Source organism: Schistocerca gregaria, chromosome 5 (assembly GCF_023897955.1).
Source record: "Schistocerca gregaria isolate iqSchGreg1 chromosome 5, iqSchGreg1.2, whole genome shotgun sequence".
NCBI lineage: Eukaryota > Metazoa > Arthropoda > Insecta > Orthoptera > Acrididae > Schistocerca > Schistocerca gregaria.
In genome coordinates, this window is record NC_064924.1 from 305,232,616 (window position 1) to 305,251,217 (window position 18,602).

The 18,602-nt window shown below is 43.5% G+C and overlaps 1 protein-coding gene across 2 annotated transcripts in view; it reads right to left on the minus strand.

The window, feature by feature from the left end:
- Nucleotides 1-18,602, minus strand: part of LOC126271867 (lysosomal acid glucosylceramidase-like) — a 195,053-nt gene that overhangs the window by 120,647 nt on the left and 55,804 nt on the right. For both annotated transcript variants that reach the window (XM_049974206.1, XM_049974207.1), the window contains exon 2: nucleotides 5,993-6,047. In XM_049974206.1, coding sequence (XP_049830163.1) covers nucleotides 5,993-6,044 — 52 coding nt within the window. In that variant the 5' untranslated portion in view covers nucleotides 6,045-6,047. The remainder of the gene's footprint in view (nucleotides 1-5,992; nucleotides 6,048-18,602) is intronic.

The following is an 18,602-nucleotide window of genomic DNA, read 5'->3' on the forward strand; positions in this document are numbered from 1 at the left end:
GCGCAATTCAACAATAACTATGTGATAGCTTCTTCACTGTTGTAGGGCGTACACAATATTACTATTATTTTTGGGAGCGATTGGACACTGTCGGATCATGCTATTCTGTTTCACTCTTCAGAGTTGACAGACAGCTCTCATTTTCTCTTTACGAATTCTTTTTCTATCTTCAGTCCACTTTGTTCCTGGTCTGGTGGTGACTTCATTCTCTGGCAGTTCTTTCCAGTTGCTAATTTTTTTGTCAGTACAAGTTTCTGTCGAAAATGGCTGCTGCACCTATATGAAACTTTTTTAAATCATTTCTGACGAACTGAATCCGGGTTATGGTTTTGAGTTACGCTATACACACACACACACACATATATATATATATATATATATATATATATATATATATATATATATATATATATATATATATGAACTGAATCCGGGTTATGGTTTTGAGTTACGCTATACACACACACACACACACACATATATATATATATATATATATATATATATATATATATATATATATATATGTGTGTGTGTGTGTGTGTATAGCGTAACTCAAAACCATAACCCGGATTCAGTTCGTCAGAAATGATTTAAAAAAGTTTCATATAGGTGCAGCAGCCATTTTCGACAGAAACTTGTACTGACAAAAAAATTAGCAACTGGAAAGAACTGCCAGAGAATGAAGCCACCACCAGACCAGGAACAAAGTGGACTGAAGATAGAAAAAGAATTCGTAAAGAGAAAATGAGAGCTGTCTGTCAGCCAATATATATATATATATATATATATATATATATATATATATATATATATATATATACCGCAATTATTATTATTATCATTATTATTGACAGTCGACAGGCACAAAGCATTGACAGCCTGAAGCCTTCCAATTTCTGCCAGCAATCAATTGATTTACAGACAGATTGTTTGATATTAAATAGGAGTGCAGGATGTGGGAGAAGCAGGTGTCGCTAGGGAGAGGAGTTTTGTAGAGGAAGCACGTTTTGTAGTAAGTGTCTACCTGTACTTTTCCGTGAAGGATTTGTAGGTAGCGTTCACGATGGACTGAGAAGTGTTTCATCATTCTATAAAGAAGATATTGTTAGCAATAAACGGTACCAGTTGTGTGACTGACTTATTAGTTTGCGGTTTCATAAAACACCTACAAAAACTAAATATCATTTATGTTTCATCACTTTAAAATCTTTTTCTTCCCGAAGTTCAGTTAAGCGGTAATGCTAATGGTTAGTGTGTGAATGATTGGGAGAGGGGGGAAGGGGGGGGGGGGGGGACGGGGGTTGCGGTTGGCACGCGGTGGGTAACTTCCGATTGCATTCGTTTCTTAATGGTCTCAGAAAGACTGAGTACCACTATTATAGAGAGACGTGTTTGCACCAGACAACGCGAGCTCTGCTCAGTACACTTTTTGCCACGAGTAGAGGAGTTGTAAGATCCACCTGCTTGACCGTGGTCAAACATGATCACGGTCCATCACAAGGCTGAATGCCAGGTGGTGGTGTCGTAGGCACGTGACGTGGCAGGAAAAGCACGTCAGTGGAGCAGAAACGAATGGGGAATCATTCCTCTCAACGGTTTACTACACTCCTGGAAATGGAAAAAAGAACACATTGACACCGGTGTGTCAGACCCACCATACTTGCTCCGGACACTGCGAGAGGGCTGTACAAGCAATGATCACACGCACGGCACAGCGGACACACCAGGAAACGCGGTGTTGGCCGTCGAATGGCGCTAGCTGCGCAGCATTTGTGCACCGCCGCCGTCAGTGTCAGCCAGTTTGCCGTGACATACGGAGCTCCATCGCAGTCTTTAACACTGGTAGCATGCCGCGACAGCGTGGACGTGAACCGTATGTGCAGTTGACGGACTTTGAGCGAGGGCGTATAGTGGGCATGCGGGAGGGCGGGTGGACGTACCGCCGAATTGCTCAACACGTGGGGCGTGAGGTCTCCACAGTACATCGATGTTGTCGCCAGTGGTCGGCGGAAGGTGCACGTGCCCGTCGACCTGGGACCGGACCGCAGCGACGCACGGATGCACGCCAAGACCGTAGGATCCTACGCAGTGCCGTAGGGGACCGCACCGCCACATCCCAGCAAATTAGGGACACTGTTGCTCCTGGGGTATCGGCGAGGACCATTCGCAACCGTCTCCATGAAGCTGGGCTACGGTCCCGCACACCGTTAGGCCGTCTTCCGCTCACGCCCCAACATCGTGCAGCCCGCCTCCAGTGGTGTCGCGACAGGCGTGAATGGAGGGACGAATGGAGACGTGTCGTGTTCAGCGATGAGAGTCGTTTCTGCCTTGGTGCCAATGATGGTCGTAGGCGTGTTTCGCGCCGTGCAGGTGAGCGCCACAATCAGGACTGCATACGACCGAGGCACACAGGGCCAACACCCGGCATCATGGTGTGGGGAGCGATCTCCTACACTGGCCGTACACCTCTGGTGATCGTCGAGGGGACACTGAATAGTGCACGGTACATCCAAACCGTCATCGAACCCATCGTTCTACCATTCCTAGACCGGCAAGGGAACTTGCTGTTCCAACAGGACAATGCACGTCCGCATGTATCCCGTGCCACCCGACGTGCTCTAGAAGGTGTAAGTCAACTATCCTGGTCAGCAAGATCTCCGGATCTGTCCCCCATTGAGCATGTTTGGGACTGGATGAAGCGTCGTCTCACGCGGTCTGCACGTCCAGCACGAACGCTGGTCCAACTGAGGCGCCAGGTGGAAATGGCATGGCAAGCCGTTCCACAGGACTACATCCAGCATCTCTACGATCGTCTCCATGGGAGAATAGCAGCCTCATTGCTGCGAAAGGTGGATGTACACTGTACTAGTGCCGACATTGTGCATGCTCTGTTGCCTGTGTCTATGTGCCTGTGGTTCTGTCAGTGTGATCATGTGATGTATCTGACCCCAGGAATGTGTCAATAAAGTTTCCCCTTCCTGGGACAGTGAATTCACGGTGTTCTTATTTCAATTTCCATGAGAGTATATGGAGCTGTGAAAAGCCTCCAAACTCTTTCTTTTCCTCGGAACAAGTGAACTCCCTAGTGAGACTTCCTCCTGACGCCACATCGGCCTCACATCATTGCTTAGACAAGGCTTTGCTTCCATTATATCCCCACGCATGCACGAACACCTGAACCAGCTCATGCACCTTCGTGTTAACCAGTATGGATTCCGCTGAAAATTTCCCTCTGATGGCCAACTCCTATATCTTACACATTTCCTATCCCATCAACTTAACAACAGAATAACCACAATTTTGATGCCTCTGACCCAGAAAAAGTCCATGACATCGTATATCTTTCCATTCTTCAAAATCCAGATATACGCACTTCTGGTTAAGTATGCCCATCTTATTGGTCCCTTTCTGTCTAATCATACGTCATTTGTCACACAGACTTCAAAGCAATAGTTATAAAAATTGACATTGATGGGTGGTCCGGATAGGAGCCTACCAGATAGAAGTTATGACTCTTTAACAGACTACAACCATTCATTTCTTCTAGGGCATGATTTTTAGACCACGAATGTACCTATTGGCCAATAAAAAAAAATCTGTTACAGGAACGATATACACTGTCTCTGGAAGATAATTCGTCCCTGAATCCTGGTCTAATTTCAGAATTTCTGTAGTGGCTTCAGTTTTCGCGTAATAGCGGTTTTTAAAAATACTTGCAACTGCCTACATACTGCATACTGATGAGCCAAAAGTTTAAGACCGTTGCGCACCATGAGATTTAATGCAGCCCGATGGCGTTGTGCGCACTTGATATTATTAGGGAAAGGATACAGGGTTATTTTTAGTATCTCTGAGGTTTCAGAAGATGGCTAAGAGAAAAATGCAAGGCACCTATGTGTACAGAGGATCTCTCCATGAGCTCAATCCACATAACAGATCCTTAATATGGGAGCGGTCTGTGGCGCAACAAACATCAGTATGTGCGTGTGTGCAGAAAGACAGCATCCCACTTTGGAGAGTTGTTCATTGGGTTGATTTTTTGCAGGCACGAACTGGGTTGATGGGGCATTACGGAGCGAATGAGTTGTTCTGACTAGCCTGCCTTCTAGTGCTCCTATCATGGCGCATATCACGAATCGAAATTTGGAGACCTGCTATAACCAATGGTATGTGTGATTCTGCTCTATGTCTTGTACTTTTTGCGCACCCATCTTCTGAAACCTCAGGGATACTTATGAATAACCTTGGGTAAGAGGAGCAGAGACTAATGGGGAATCGTTCCCAAGTGGGGAAATCCACTGACATAAGTCTCTTTGACAAAGGACAGACTGTCACAGCCAGGCGCCTGGGAGCGAGCATCTCGGAAATGGCGAAGCTGGTCTGCTGTTCAAGTGCGACTGGTGTCATCATATGTGGGAAGTGACTGGAAGGCAGTGGGACCATTAGTAAGTGAAATGTGTTGGACATTGACGTTTCAGAAGGTGAACGTCGGAAACTTGACTGCTCTATAAAGCAAGATACGTGGGGCAGATCTGACGACAGACTACAATGCTGGTGGAAGCAGAAGCATTTCACTGTATACCATTCTGTACACACTGTTGATCATGGAACTCTGCAGCAGATGACCCATATATGTTCACATGTTGACCCAACGACATGATCAGTTACGATTGCAATTGGCATGGGATCATCGAGATTGGAATGTGGATCAGTGGAAACGTGTCGCTTGGTTGGGTGAATTACATTTATTGACACAGCAGGTCGATGGTCCCGTCTTGGTAAGGAATCACACAGGCAAATGGTTGCTCAAGACATGCACCATGCCTTGGACACAGGTCATTGAGGGCAGTGCTATGCCATGGAGAAACTTCACCTGGGCTTCCATGGGACCTGTGGTAGTAGCTGAAGGCACCATGACAGCTTTGGACTACCTGAACGTTAGTGTGAACTACCTGCATCCCTGTACACTTGATTTCCTTTCCAGTGGCGAGGGTCTCTTCCAGCAGGATAGCGGTTCGTGTCATGAGTCCACAATCGTGCTAAGGGTTTGAGGAGCACGAGACTGTACTAATAATGTCTTTACCATTATATTCAGCTGGTCGAAGTGCAATGGAACACATCTTGGACGCCGTCAGGCGCTAGCTACGCGGCCACAAACTACCTGCCCATAATTTACAGGAGTAGTGTGACCATTGTGTAAACACATGGTAACTACAAAGGAATTGCAACTCCATGTCTTGCCGAATCGCTGCTGTATTGCATTCCAAAGATAAAGCAACATGTCATTAACCTGATGGTCACAGTGTGTTGACTCATCAGAGAATGTATTGATGTGAAACGTGGACTACTGAAAATCTAGTAATAATAAAGGAGCAACAAACGAAATATGGTATCAAAAATCATGTGGAAAAATAATAAGCAAAAAGGACGTCGCGGAAGATCTCAATTCAGCTTATTCAATCATTATCATTAAAGACAATGTGCAAGCTTAGTCTGCACAAAGATGTGGAACGAAATCTTTCATAACAAAATGTAAGGAAATACTCTGGTATTCACAAAAAGTGATTTAGGGAAGCATTTATGATATGAAGGCAGATGGCTGGCTTAGGATATGAAGTTGCTCCTCCCACCTAATGTCGCTGTATATTATGCACTGAATAATATAGACATCTTCAACTTTTGTAGTCCTGTCTTCCTCAATTGCGTGTAATATTACGGTATATTGATAATGTTTACTTATATAGAACAGATGAACTAAAGCTCCATGTCACAGCGCCACATGAGAGACCCAGAGTCTGAGTAAATACTAGCGAAATAAAAAAAATACGCAGATTATATTTGAACGAAATTACAGAAAAACTTAAAATTTTATGATTATGTGGTTACTCATGAAATATATGCATTTTGTTCTACACGGCATACAACTGATTTATTGCTTCAGTTTCTGAGCTTTCATTTTTCTTACATGTAGCTGTAACAGATATCTTACCTGCAGAAAAAGTTAGGAAGAAGAGAGCAGCCAGTGCATGCAGGAGCTCCATAGCCTGAAATAAAAAAAAAAAAAACCATGAGTATCGAGTGACAGTGATGCAAACGTATTTTATTTAAAAAAAATTTAAAGTCCACAAATTAGCCTTGATTTACCAAATGAAACGTATGGAAAGACTTTCTTTCAGTGTACTTCATTCCGATGCTCTCTACACTATGACATTAGGGGCAACTTTACTGTAAGTATGGATCCTTGCTCTTTATTAAGAACTCCTGATACGTTCGCAACTATAAATAATATTGTCCACTAAATTTCCCTCAGGGAACTATGAGGGTTGGCTAGAAAGTAAAGCACCGCATTTTTTTTTTCAGCCGAAAACAATGCTACGAATGCGAAAAGTTTCCGTCACTTTCGACAGATAGCGTAGCTGCAGGACAGTTTCAAAATGGCGTCTTTAGGCGATGTACGTTACAAGCAACGTGCCGTCATTGAATTTCTCACGGCAGAGAAAGAAATTGTGGGGAATATTCACAAAAGCTTGTGCAAAGTCTACAGAGCATCTTCTGTCGGCAGAAGTACAGTTAATCGCTGGGCACGGAGGGTGAGGTCATCAGAAAGCGGTTCGACGGACCTCCACGATTTGCAGCGTCTGGGGAGACCATCCATGGCTGTCACATCTGACATGTTGCAGCGAGCTGATGTTCTCATTCGCTATTACAGGATACTATTCGTGGAAGACATTTTGAGGACAGTGAGGAGGTGATTCACACAGTGAAGCAATGGCTCCGACGCCAGGACAAGGATTGGTACCGACAGCGCATAAACGCCGTTGTTTCGCGATGTAGGAAGGCCATAGAACGGGATGCAGATTACGGGGAAAAAATAAGGTGTGTAGATAAAAAAAAATGCGGTGCATATTTTCATAAAAAAATCTCATCTTCTGCTTTACCCCCTTAAGTGTTCAATTTCCAAACAAAACTGAAACACGTCTATTTTTATTTGCAACCGAGAAGTCAGATACCAATGTTCATAGGAGTAGCTTTAAAAAAACTTTGGTAGCCTAGTTCTTTAATAATGATATATTTTCAAAAAAAAGCTTTCACTCACTATTTCAACCTCATATGGTTAAATTTCAAAAAATGCTGAAACACTTATTTCTCTATTTCTGACCGAGAAACCAAATATATAGAGAAGAAAGACATTTTTACTATTTTGAGACAGAAATCATAAGCTGGACGTTTAATACTAAGTGCCAGAAAATGTAAAGTGAATGACTTTGTGCTAAACTTATGTTATGCATACTTATTTGTTGTTCATACGAGTCAAAGTGAAGTACAAAAATAAGTACACAAATAAATACTCAAAACTTTACTGAATCATAGAATTCGTTTTATATAACACCTACATTTGTTGCTTTGGTGAATAAGTTCGTAGCATATTTCCATAAGTTTAACAAACACATCAGATGCACATAATCATCGATAATCAATTCTCCTGCGCTATTTACAACAGTTCGCCAACGCTGCGGTAACTTTTCGATTCCTTGACAGTAGAAATCAGGTGGTTTTGAGGCCTAGAACAAGCGAGACATGTTGGGACCGCATTTTCATCCGGATAGGATGTTCCTTGAAGGCTGTTCGACAGAGAGCGTAACAGGTAAAAATCTGAGGGCGTAAGATCAAGTGAATAAGGTGGGTGCGGGATAACTTCCCAACCCAATTCCCATATGATGTTTTTTGTCTGTTTAGCAGAAAGCGGGCGGGCGGTATCGTGGAGTTGCATCATTTCACACAGTCTTCCTGATCGTTATTCTTGTATTATGCCTAAAAGATGTCTGAGTTGTTGACAATAAATGTCATAAGCAGTTCTTAATACATCACACCGTCGCTGTTCCACCGAATGATAGCATTATCTTTTGTACACTCATGCTCATAAATTAAGGATAACTGCAGATGTGGTCCCACACAACGTGGCACTACACAAAATTGGCGCTGATAGCACAGGCACATAGGGAACACACACGACACAAATCTTAAGTCCACGGTATTGGTGATCAGTTGAGAAAACCGACCCGAAACCATGTGCTACAAAACGCCACTGTTTCCTGCGCATGTACTCCGACATCAATGTGGGATATGATCACCATGCACACGTACACAGGCCGCACAACGGGTTGGCATTCTCTGAATCAGGTGGTCGAGCAGCTACTGGGGTATAGCCTCCCATTCTTGCACCAGTGCCAGTCGGAGCTCATGAAGTGTCATAGGTGTTTGAAGACGTGCAGTGATACTTCGACCGAGAGCATCGCAGACGTGCTCGATGGTGTTTAGGTCTGGAGAACAGACAGGCCACTCCATTCGCCTGATATCTTCTGTTTAAAGGTACTCCTCCACGATGGCAGCTCGGTGGGGCCGTGCGTTATCATCCATCAGCATGAAGGTGGGACCCACCGCACTCCTGAAAAGGCGGACATACTGGTGCAAAATGACGTCCCAATACACCTGACCTATTACAGTTCCTCTGTCAAAGAGATGCAGGGGTGTACGCGCACCAATCATAATCCCACCCCACACCATCAAACCACGACCTTCACACAGTCCCTTTCAAGGACATTAAGGGGTTGGTATATGGTTCCTGGTTCGTGCCAGATGAAAACCAGGCGAGAATCACTGTTCAGGCTACATCTGGACTCGTCCGTGAACATAACCTAGGACCACTGTTCCAATGACCATGTACTGTGTTCTTGACACCAGGCTTTACAGGCTCTCCTGTGACCAGGGGTCAGTGGAATGCACCTTTCAGGTCTCCAGGAGAATACACCATGTCTGCTCAGTCGTCTGTAGACTGTGTGTCTATAGACAACTGTTCCAGTGGCTGCGGTAAGGTCCCGAGCAAGGCTACCTGCAGTACTCTGTGACCGTCTGCGGGCACTGATAATGAGATATCGGTCTTCTATTGATGTTGTACACTTTGGACGTCCTGTCTGCTGGAATCGTTGCCATAATCTTGAGACCGCACTTTGTGGGACATGGAGGGCCCGTGCTACGACCTGCTGCGTTTGAACAGCCTCCAGGCGCCCTAGTACTCTACCCCTCATAATGTCATCAAATTGTGTTCTTTGAGTGATTTTCAACGCAAAGTCACCATTATCACGTCTGGAAACGTCTGCACACTTACTCGCTGCACTGTACTCTGATATGCACCAACACACCTCTGCATATGTTGACTGTTGCCAGCGCCACCGTGCGACGACCGCAGGTCAAATGCACAGCATGGTCATACCCCGTGGTGATTTAAGCCCGCGACGCAGGATAGGAATGGTCGTTGTTCTTCACGAGCCAAATGATGACGAACAAGCAGAGATGCACATATGGCCACCTGCTGCTTTTCGTGCGGTATCGATACACTACATTCTTGGACCTTCCCGATTGCACGTAATGTCGCACGGTAGTGCAATGGTCCAGTTCACCACTTTTGCCAGTTCTCGAAAACAATGACGTGCGTCATTGATTATTAATGCGTTCAAACAATCTTCATTAAGTTCCAAAGGTATTCTTGAACATGGAGCGTCCCTAATGTCAAAATGATCCTCCTTACAATGACGAAACCATTTTTTCGCCGTGCTCTGTTCAATGGCGTTATTTCTATATACGGCGGATATGTTTGTGGCTGCCTCCGGTACTCACCCCTCTATTGAAATTAAACAGAAGACTATGTCAGAAATTTCTCCACTTGGCACTCCATTTTATAGCGTCCAACCTCCACTCACTATTTCCAAATGCCAATATTTAAACTCAAATAGCAACAGTTCACTACAAATAAAAAATGATAATAGATAAATAAAGTCGTAGCAATCGGAATACCAAACGCCAAGAAATTATGCAACAGCCTAACACGTACCCACTCCGCAGGCAACTTACGGTGCGTGGCGGAGGGCACCCTGTAATACTGCTAGTCATTTACTTTCCAGTTCCACTCGCAAAAAGAGCGACGGCCATAATTACTGGTATCTTATCTTCGTGGTCCTTATGCGATATGTACGTTGGCGGCAGTAAAATTGTTCTGCAATCAGCCTAAAATGCCGGTTCTCTAAACTTTCTGAACAGCGTTCCTCTAAAAGAACGTCATCTTTCACCGAGGAATTCCCGTTTGAGTTCCTGAATCTGATCTTGTCTTTGCCGTCTATAAGGCAGCGATATACAGGGCGCGAGCAGGGCTGGTTCGATGATGTTTTTGACCACAAGCGACATATTATTTGGTGCCTCATGCCCCTCCCCCCCCCCACCTGTTCCCTCCCTCTATCACACCCCCTTCCCTTCTACGCTGAAGCGCCAGAAAAGGTGATACTGACATGCGTATTCAATACCATTTCTTCCAAATCCATCAGAAACAAACGCAAAATAATTTTATTTAAAAAAGCGGATAAAGTGCCACTAGAAGCCTTCCTAAAAGACAATTTCCATTCCTTCCGAACTGACTATGCGAATGTAGACGAGATGTGGCTCAAATTCAAAGATATAGTAGCAACAGCAATTGAGATATTCATACCTCATAAATTGGTAAGAGATGGAACGGATCCCCCGTGGTACACAAAAAAGGTCCGAACGCTGTTGCAGAGGCAACGGAAAAAGCATGCGAAGTTCAGAAGAACGCGAAATCCTGAAGATGGGCTAAAATTTACAGACGCGCGAAATTTGGCACGTACTTCGATGCGAGATGCCTTTAATAGGTTCCACAACGAAACATTGTCTCGAAATTTGGTAGAAAATCCGAAGAAATTCTGGTCGTATGTAAAGTACACAAGCGGCAAGACGCAGTCAATACCTTCGCTGCGCAGTGCCGATGGTACTGTTATCGACGACTGCGCCGCTAAAGCGGAGTTATTGAACGCAGTTTTCCGAAATTCCTTCACCAGGGAAGACGAATGGAATATTCCAGAATTTGAAACACGAACATCTGCTAGCATGAGTTTCTTAGAAGTAGATACCTTAGGGGTTGCGAAGCAACTCAAATCGCTTGATACGGGCAAGTCTTCAGGTCCAGATTGTATACCGATTAGGTTCCTTTCAGATTACGCTGATACTATAGCTCCCTACTTAGCACTCATATACAACCGCTCGCTCACCGATAGATCTGTACCTACAGATTGGAAAATTGCGCAGGTCGCACCAGTGTTCAAGAAGGGTAGTAGGAGTAATCCATTTAACTACAGACCTATATCATTGACGTCGGTTTGCAGTAGGGTTTTGGAGCATATACTGTATTCAAACATTATGAATCACCTCGAAGGGAACGATCTATTGACACGTAATCAGCATGGCTTCAGAAAACATCGCGCTTGTGCAACGCAGCTAGCTCTTTATTCGCACGAAGTAATGGCCGCTATCGACAGGGGATCTCAAGTTGATTCCGTATTTCTAGATTTCCGGAAAGCTTTTGACACCGTTCCTCACAAGCGACTTCTAATCAAGCTGCGGAGCTATGGGGTATCGTCTCAGTTGTGCGACTGGATTCGTGATTTCCTGTCAGGAAGGTCGCAGTTCGTAGTAATAGACGGCAAATCATCGAGTAAAACTGAAGTGATATCAGGTGTTCCCCAGGGAAGCGTCCTGGGACCTCTACTGTTCCTGATCTACATAAATGACCTGGGTGACAATCTGAGCAGTTCTCTTAGGTTGTTCGCAGATGATGCTGTAATTTACCGTCTAGTAAGGTCATCCGAAGACCAGTATCAGCTGCAAAGCGATTTAGAAAAGATTGCTGTATGGTGTGTCAGGTGGCAGTTGACGCTGAATAACGAAAAGTGTGAGATGATCCACATGAGTTCCAAAAGAAATCCGTTGGAATTCGATTACTCGATAAATAGTACAATTCTCAAGGCTGTCAATTCAACTAAGTACCTGGGTGTTAAAATTACAAACAACTTCAGTTGGAAGGACCACATAGATAATATTGTCGGGAAGGCGAGCCAAAGGTTGCGTTTCATTGGCAGGACACTTAGAAGATGCAACAAGTCCACTAAAGAGACAGCTTACACTACACTCGTTCGTCCTCTGTTAGAATATTGCTGCGCGGTGTGGGATCCTTACCAGGTGGGATTGACGGAGGACATCGAGAGGGTGCAAAGAAGGGCAGCTCGTTTTGTATTATCGCGTTATAGGGGAGAGAGTGTGGCAGATATGATACACGATTTGGGATGGAAGTCATTACAGCATAGACGTTTTTCGTCGCGGCGAGACCTTTTTACGAAATTTCAGTCACCAACTTTCTCTTCCGAATGCGAAAATATTTTGTTGAGCCCAACCTACATAGGTAGGAATGATCATCAAAATAAAATAAGAGAAATCAGAGCTCGAACAGAAAGGTTTAGGTGTTCGTTTTTCCCACTCGCTGTTCGGGAGTGGAATAGTAGAGAGATAGTATGATTGTGGTTCGATGAACCCTCTGCCAAGCACTTAAATGTGAATTGCAGAGTAGTCATGTAGATGTAGATGTAAATAAAGAAAGATGTAAACGGGCAGAATACGGCGCTGCAGTCGGCAATGCCTACATAAGACAACACTATCTGGGGCAGCTCTTAGATTGGTTACTGCTGCTACAATGGCAGGTTATCAAGATTTAAGTGAGTCTGAACGTGGTGTTGTAGTTAGCCCACGAGCGATGGGACACAGCATCTCCGAGTTATCGATGAAGTGGGGATTTTCCCATACGACCATTTCACGAGTTTACCGAGAATATCAGCAATCCGGTAAAACATCAAATCCCCGACATCGCTGCGGTCGGGAAAGATCCTGCAAGAACGGTACCAACGACGACTGAAGAGCACCGTTCAACTTGACAGAAGTGCAACCCTTCCCCAAGTTGTTCCAGATTTCAATTCTGGTCCGTCAAAATGTGTCAGCGTGCGAATCATTCAACGAATTATCATTGATATAGGCTTTCGGAGTGGAAGGTCCACTCATGTACCCTTAATAACTGCACGTCACAAACCTTTACGCATCGCCTGGACCCGACAAGAAAATTGTTCAAATGGCTCTGAGCACTGTGGGACTAAACATCTGAGGTCATCAATCCCCTAGAACTTAGAACTACTTAAACCTAACTAACCTAAGTACATCACACACGTCCATGCCCGAGGCAGGATTCGAACCTGCGACCGTAGCGGTCGCGCGGCTCCAGACTGAAGCGCCTAGAGCACCTTGGCCACTCCGGCCGGCCCTGGACCCGTGAACACCGACACTGGACTGTTGATGACTAGAAACATATGCCTGGTCGAACGAGTCTCGTTTCAAATTGTGTCGAGCGGATGGGCGTGTAAGGATACGGAGATAACCTCATGAGTCCATGGACCCTGCATGTCGGCAGAGCACTGTTCAAGCTGGTGGAGGCTCTGTAATGGTGAGGGATGTGTGCAGTAGGACTGATATAGGACCCTTGATAACGTCTAGATACGACTCCGACAGGTGCCACGTATGTAAGCACTTTGTCTGATCACCTGCATCCATTCATGTCCATTGTGCATTCCGACGAACTTGGCCAATTCCAGCAGGACAATGCGACACCCCACACATCCAGAATTGCTACCGAGAGGCTCCAGGAACACTTCCGATAGCCACAAAACTCGCGAGACATGAACATTATTGACTATATCTAGGATGCCTTGCAACGCGCTGTTCAGAAAAGATCTCCACTCTGTCGTACTCTTACGGATTTATGGAGAGCCCTGCAGGATTCGTGATGTCTGTTCCCTCCATCACCACTTCAGATATTTTTCGAGTCGAAGCCACGACGCGTTGAGACACTTCTGCTTGCTAGTGGAGGCCGTACACGATATTAGGCAGGTGTACTAGTTTCTTTGGCTCTTCAGTATATAAGCAGCCCTCTCTGCTGTTGCAAGGAGAAGAAGGGAACCAGCGGAAAATGCTTACGTCGGAGCACGAAAAAGGCGAATATGTTCCTCTTTAAAAGAGTCTAACTGAAAAGTAGGGAACCAGTAGCAACTTGCGTTTGTGGGCCAATAGCGAGTTGTGTAGCTTATGATTCAGTTCTGTAATTCATTTTAATAATTAATCACCATTTAGGGACTGGACGATCATACTCACAATATGTTTCGTGGCACCGTTGTTGATAACGCCACACACCGTCAGGTGGCTTGCGGAGTATGGATGTAGATATAGATGTAGTGTTTTGTCCATCCTCTATAATAAAATAATAAGGACCCAGTTGTATACAAGAAATTCCGTATACGGAAGGCGAGGTGGAGTGCATGGTGCTCGTGGATCTGGAGGGACTTTTAGAAATTGGGGGGGGGGGGGGGCTGATATCCAGGTGGGACTGGCATAACAGAGGATGGGAACTATATCGCCTACTCGTTGGCGATTTTAATGTGACTGTACAGAGCTCACTTCTGATCTCTGACAGGAAAGCAGCCTACTATGTGAATGCGTAGTGTCTGTCCCTTCGGACGTGTCCGAAAGGACAGACACCACTCTGTCATATAATTGATTCACCTAAGTGGGCAACGGATCCACTTTCTTCCATGCGGATGCACAAGTACATCTTACCTCCTGAGGGAATCTCAGAGTAGCGAGCACGGAGGAAGTGGACAGGGACTGTGTGGATAGGTGGCGCTCGGTAGGAGTGAGGGTCGGCCGTGAGGCGTGCCGAGATTGTCCGCATTGTGGGCAACCACTGTGTTCTGGATGATGTTGTGATTAACGCACTTGCCTAGTAAGCATGAGATCCTGTGTTCGAATCCTGGTCTGATACACATTTTCACTCGGCGTTACGTTACTGATTCCGCGTAACGTCCCGATGCAGTTGACATCAGAATCCCTTTCCTTCCCCTCCCCCCCTCCCCCTCCACCATCAATTTACATATAAAGCGACATACAATGCTGAGTTCTGACTGCTCATGACACAAGCCTACATTTCAATACCTATTTGTTTCTTCATGAATGTTTATAGGACCATTTTTTCTAGTTTTGATCGGTACTATTCCTGAAGACTGCGAGACACATTTTTAAACTCCTTGTATGTATACAACCTATTATTTTAGGATGTTCACAAATGTTGACGATCTAGGATTTGAAACCTTATCCGTAACGCATGTCGAAGCTGTCCACAACCAAAGGAGTTTGAAGGCATTTATGTATTTATAGGGTACGACAAGTTTGAGTCCTTTCGTTTTGTTCAAGTGCATCGACTGATAAGAAACAGAATGCCTGAGGTTGGGGAGTGTCTGTCTCGTCAGTCTGAGTACATGACAGTTCAGTTAACTGCATGGATTGCCCTCGCCGATTACTGATTCAACAACTGCTCGACAACACAGACCCCTCTTTCTGCAGGTCAGATTTAGTTATGAAGGGCTTAGAAGTTTCATGCTGAAGATGTGATTCGTATCCAGTACAGAGTCTGGCACTTACGGATCATTGCCTTCAATGGCATCTATTAGTATCATATGCAAAATATGACACGTGTAGAGCCGTACGTTTTTCATTTTCCTCCACAGCAATATAGCTGCACTGAAAAAAAATACTGTTATCTCGTACATATTACATTTCTCAACACAAAGAGTACCTTCCTTCATTATCATTACATTCTTGAAGTTTAAAATCAATTTTCACTACAAAATGGAAATTTTCGTTCATATTATCACAGTAGACATGCATAATAAATCAGCTAAGCCAAATATATTCAGAATTAGAGTATTATCATACATATACCTGAGCGACATGTAGAAAGTAGTTAAAGGAAGCCAGTGCTCGGGATCAAGTTGTTCCAACAGAAAGTGGGTTATCCTGCTCTTATCTCTTAAGGTCTCTATATGTTAGGACTATAAGGGAAAACCTGGGGGGAGGGAGGCGATAACAAAACGTGATGTGGAAATGCTTACGTTGGACGGGGATATACAAATTTTAATCTACTGTGCCATTCGTTGTTAGTAGTTCTTTAGTACAATACTTATCAATCGGAAAGAGTGAAACACAAGTATAAACATGCACACAAAAACTGAAATATGTTCCTCAAGCTGCTGAAACAGTGTTTCATTAGAAGTAACTAAAGTGGACGAAAATTTATAGATACCAACTACGAAAACTATTTAAAGAGCACAGTGGACAATTTTTGGACCGTCAACTAACTTAAAGAATGAACATATGTTATCTACCACTTGCCATGGGATTCATAAGGGTGTTTTGGCTGCGTTTCAACAAAATTTCTTCCAGCAGCATTCGACAAACAAGGCGTTAATTGAAACTACACTAGTGCCATTCTCATTATCATCCCCAACATGTCCCATTTACTATACGCTGCTGGATTAAATGCCTCCAATAGACATGCACATGTACTGCAGTCTTCAGCTGTTCCGAGTTCACTCCGCACAACTGTTCACATTATTTAACTGGGAAATCTCTGAAACCTAGGACAGGCACAAATATTACACAGCATCTCCCAGTCATCTATAAAACTCAAAAAAGGTCTTGGATTACCACACTGACAATTTCAAGAACGACTTCGTCCCTGCAGTTCGAAAATTCCAAAACTGAAAAGTTAAAGCGAAAATCTGAAAATGTGTGTTATTGAGTATTGACAATGCTCTTGCTCATTTTCCTGGTATATATAGTGATGAGTAATTAAGTAATGACTACTTCGCTGATACAGCCTATGGATCAAGGAGCGATCCTGACTTATAAGCGCTTTCACATATGCCTGTTCCCTGACGAATGCATAGCGTTCTGCAGTGCTGAAGACGGTGGCAAAGACAATATAAGCGAACAGATTCGAATGAAACTGAAAACTTACATCAAGTGCCATCAACAACTGAGCTAGAAGCTGAAAGGAAGTTAAAATTATGATCCTTGAGAATCCATGGATAATGTTTTGTGCCACGACGAAGTAGAATTTCGTCTTGAAAGAACAGAAGATTTCCTGAGTGTACTTGGAATTACATCATGGGGATGTTCATGATTGGCAAGATAAAAATGAATAAGATTTGAACAACTGCGAGGAAATAAAGGAGTTTCCAACGAAGAATAGGAAGTCACTATATACACTATATGTTATATTCCTGATTATACTTTCAGATAATTATTTTAGAAAACATTTCTATAACTCTGACTTTCAATAATTTGGGCTGGAACGTAAAAATTAGTTAATTACTTTTTATTTAGAACACAATTACATGCTACTTGTTGTGACAGAAGTAGTTGGTACGTCATATTTTTCGGAAGACTTCACCTTTTGCAGTAAGTCTTTCTTCCCCTTCACGTACTTATAAAACTCCATGCAAGTCAGCTTGCAGTTAAACTAGCACTGTAAGATTCATTCCACAGTCTCTGACAGCAGTCGATTTCTTTCATCAGTCTACAGGCCGATTTCAGCAAAAATAGCCTTTCCAGAGTGGCGTTGTGTGCAGGAATAGAAAAAAAACTCACATATTTTTAGCAGTTGGCATTTGCGTTCAAGATTTTTGGTTTCCTTAAGAAGGTAAGTTCACATTTCTTCCGCAGAGTGTTTAGACTTCCATTATTCGGAGTCACGCTTAGTTTCTAAAAAGCCCTTCAGATACATATTGTCCTGAAAACAATTGTCGTCTGAAATCTTCACACCATTTCTATACTCAGGTATCTAATATTGTATTTGATCATCACTCAATCTGAGGTTTCCGGTAGCGTTTTCAAATCAAATACTTGATATTTATTAAAAGAAATATCCCATTTCTCTATACTGTACAGTCAAGTGCAGAGGCATAGAAAGCCATTGTTTCTTTCACAAATTTCGATATCAAATTAATTATTTCTTGGTTAGGGTTCTCATTCTTTAATTTGTTCAAATCTATCTTGGTTAGCATGACAGTAAAACTGGTAGCTTTCTTCTCATTCAGACACTTTTGAGTGTCGATTGATGTATTTTTTATTTCACTTATCGAGGCTTTATTCTTCTCCGCACTTTTTATACATTTTCTCGAACAGCGTGTAGTTTGACTGTAGAAACATGATGTAAATTTCAATAACTGGGCTACTGACAGAATCTGAAATTATTTTAGGTGTCCTGTCTTCGACATCAAAAAAGAGTTTTAATGGAATCCAAAGCTTTAAGTATTAACTCAGCTGCGGACATTAACGAGAGCCAACTTGTTTTTGAGTGAGATAGAAGAGTCTGATGATTGACATCAACGTGTAAGCAGAACTCTTTCAGTGCCAGTCCTTACGGTGTATACTGAAAAATAATTGACTATTTTCATGATGACTATTTCAGTGTCGACAGTTAAGACTCCAGCAGCGCTTGATATGTTATTGAGGAGAGTTTGGGCAGGGTATCCAATTCCTTCTACACTTTTTCTTAGTTTTTCTTTTTTTTAGTTTGGTGAAGCACATTCCGCTGTCCGCGTCGATGAAGTTCGATGAAGCCCTCCGAAATTGGTATTGTTATTATCTCCATAAAAGGAGATTAATTTGTCTAATTGAATCTGCAGTTGTCTTGAATTGTCTGTACAAAACTTCGCAATTGTCTCCGATGTTTCGTCATTCAACGAATCTAACTTCAACAGCTTGTTTTGGATTCCACCAGTTTCAGTAAAGTATTGAATAAATAAAAACACCTTTTCAGC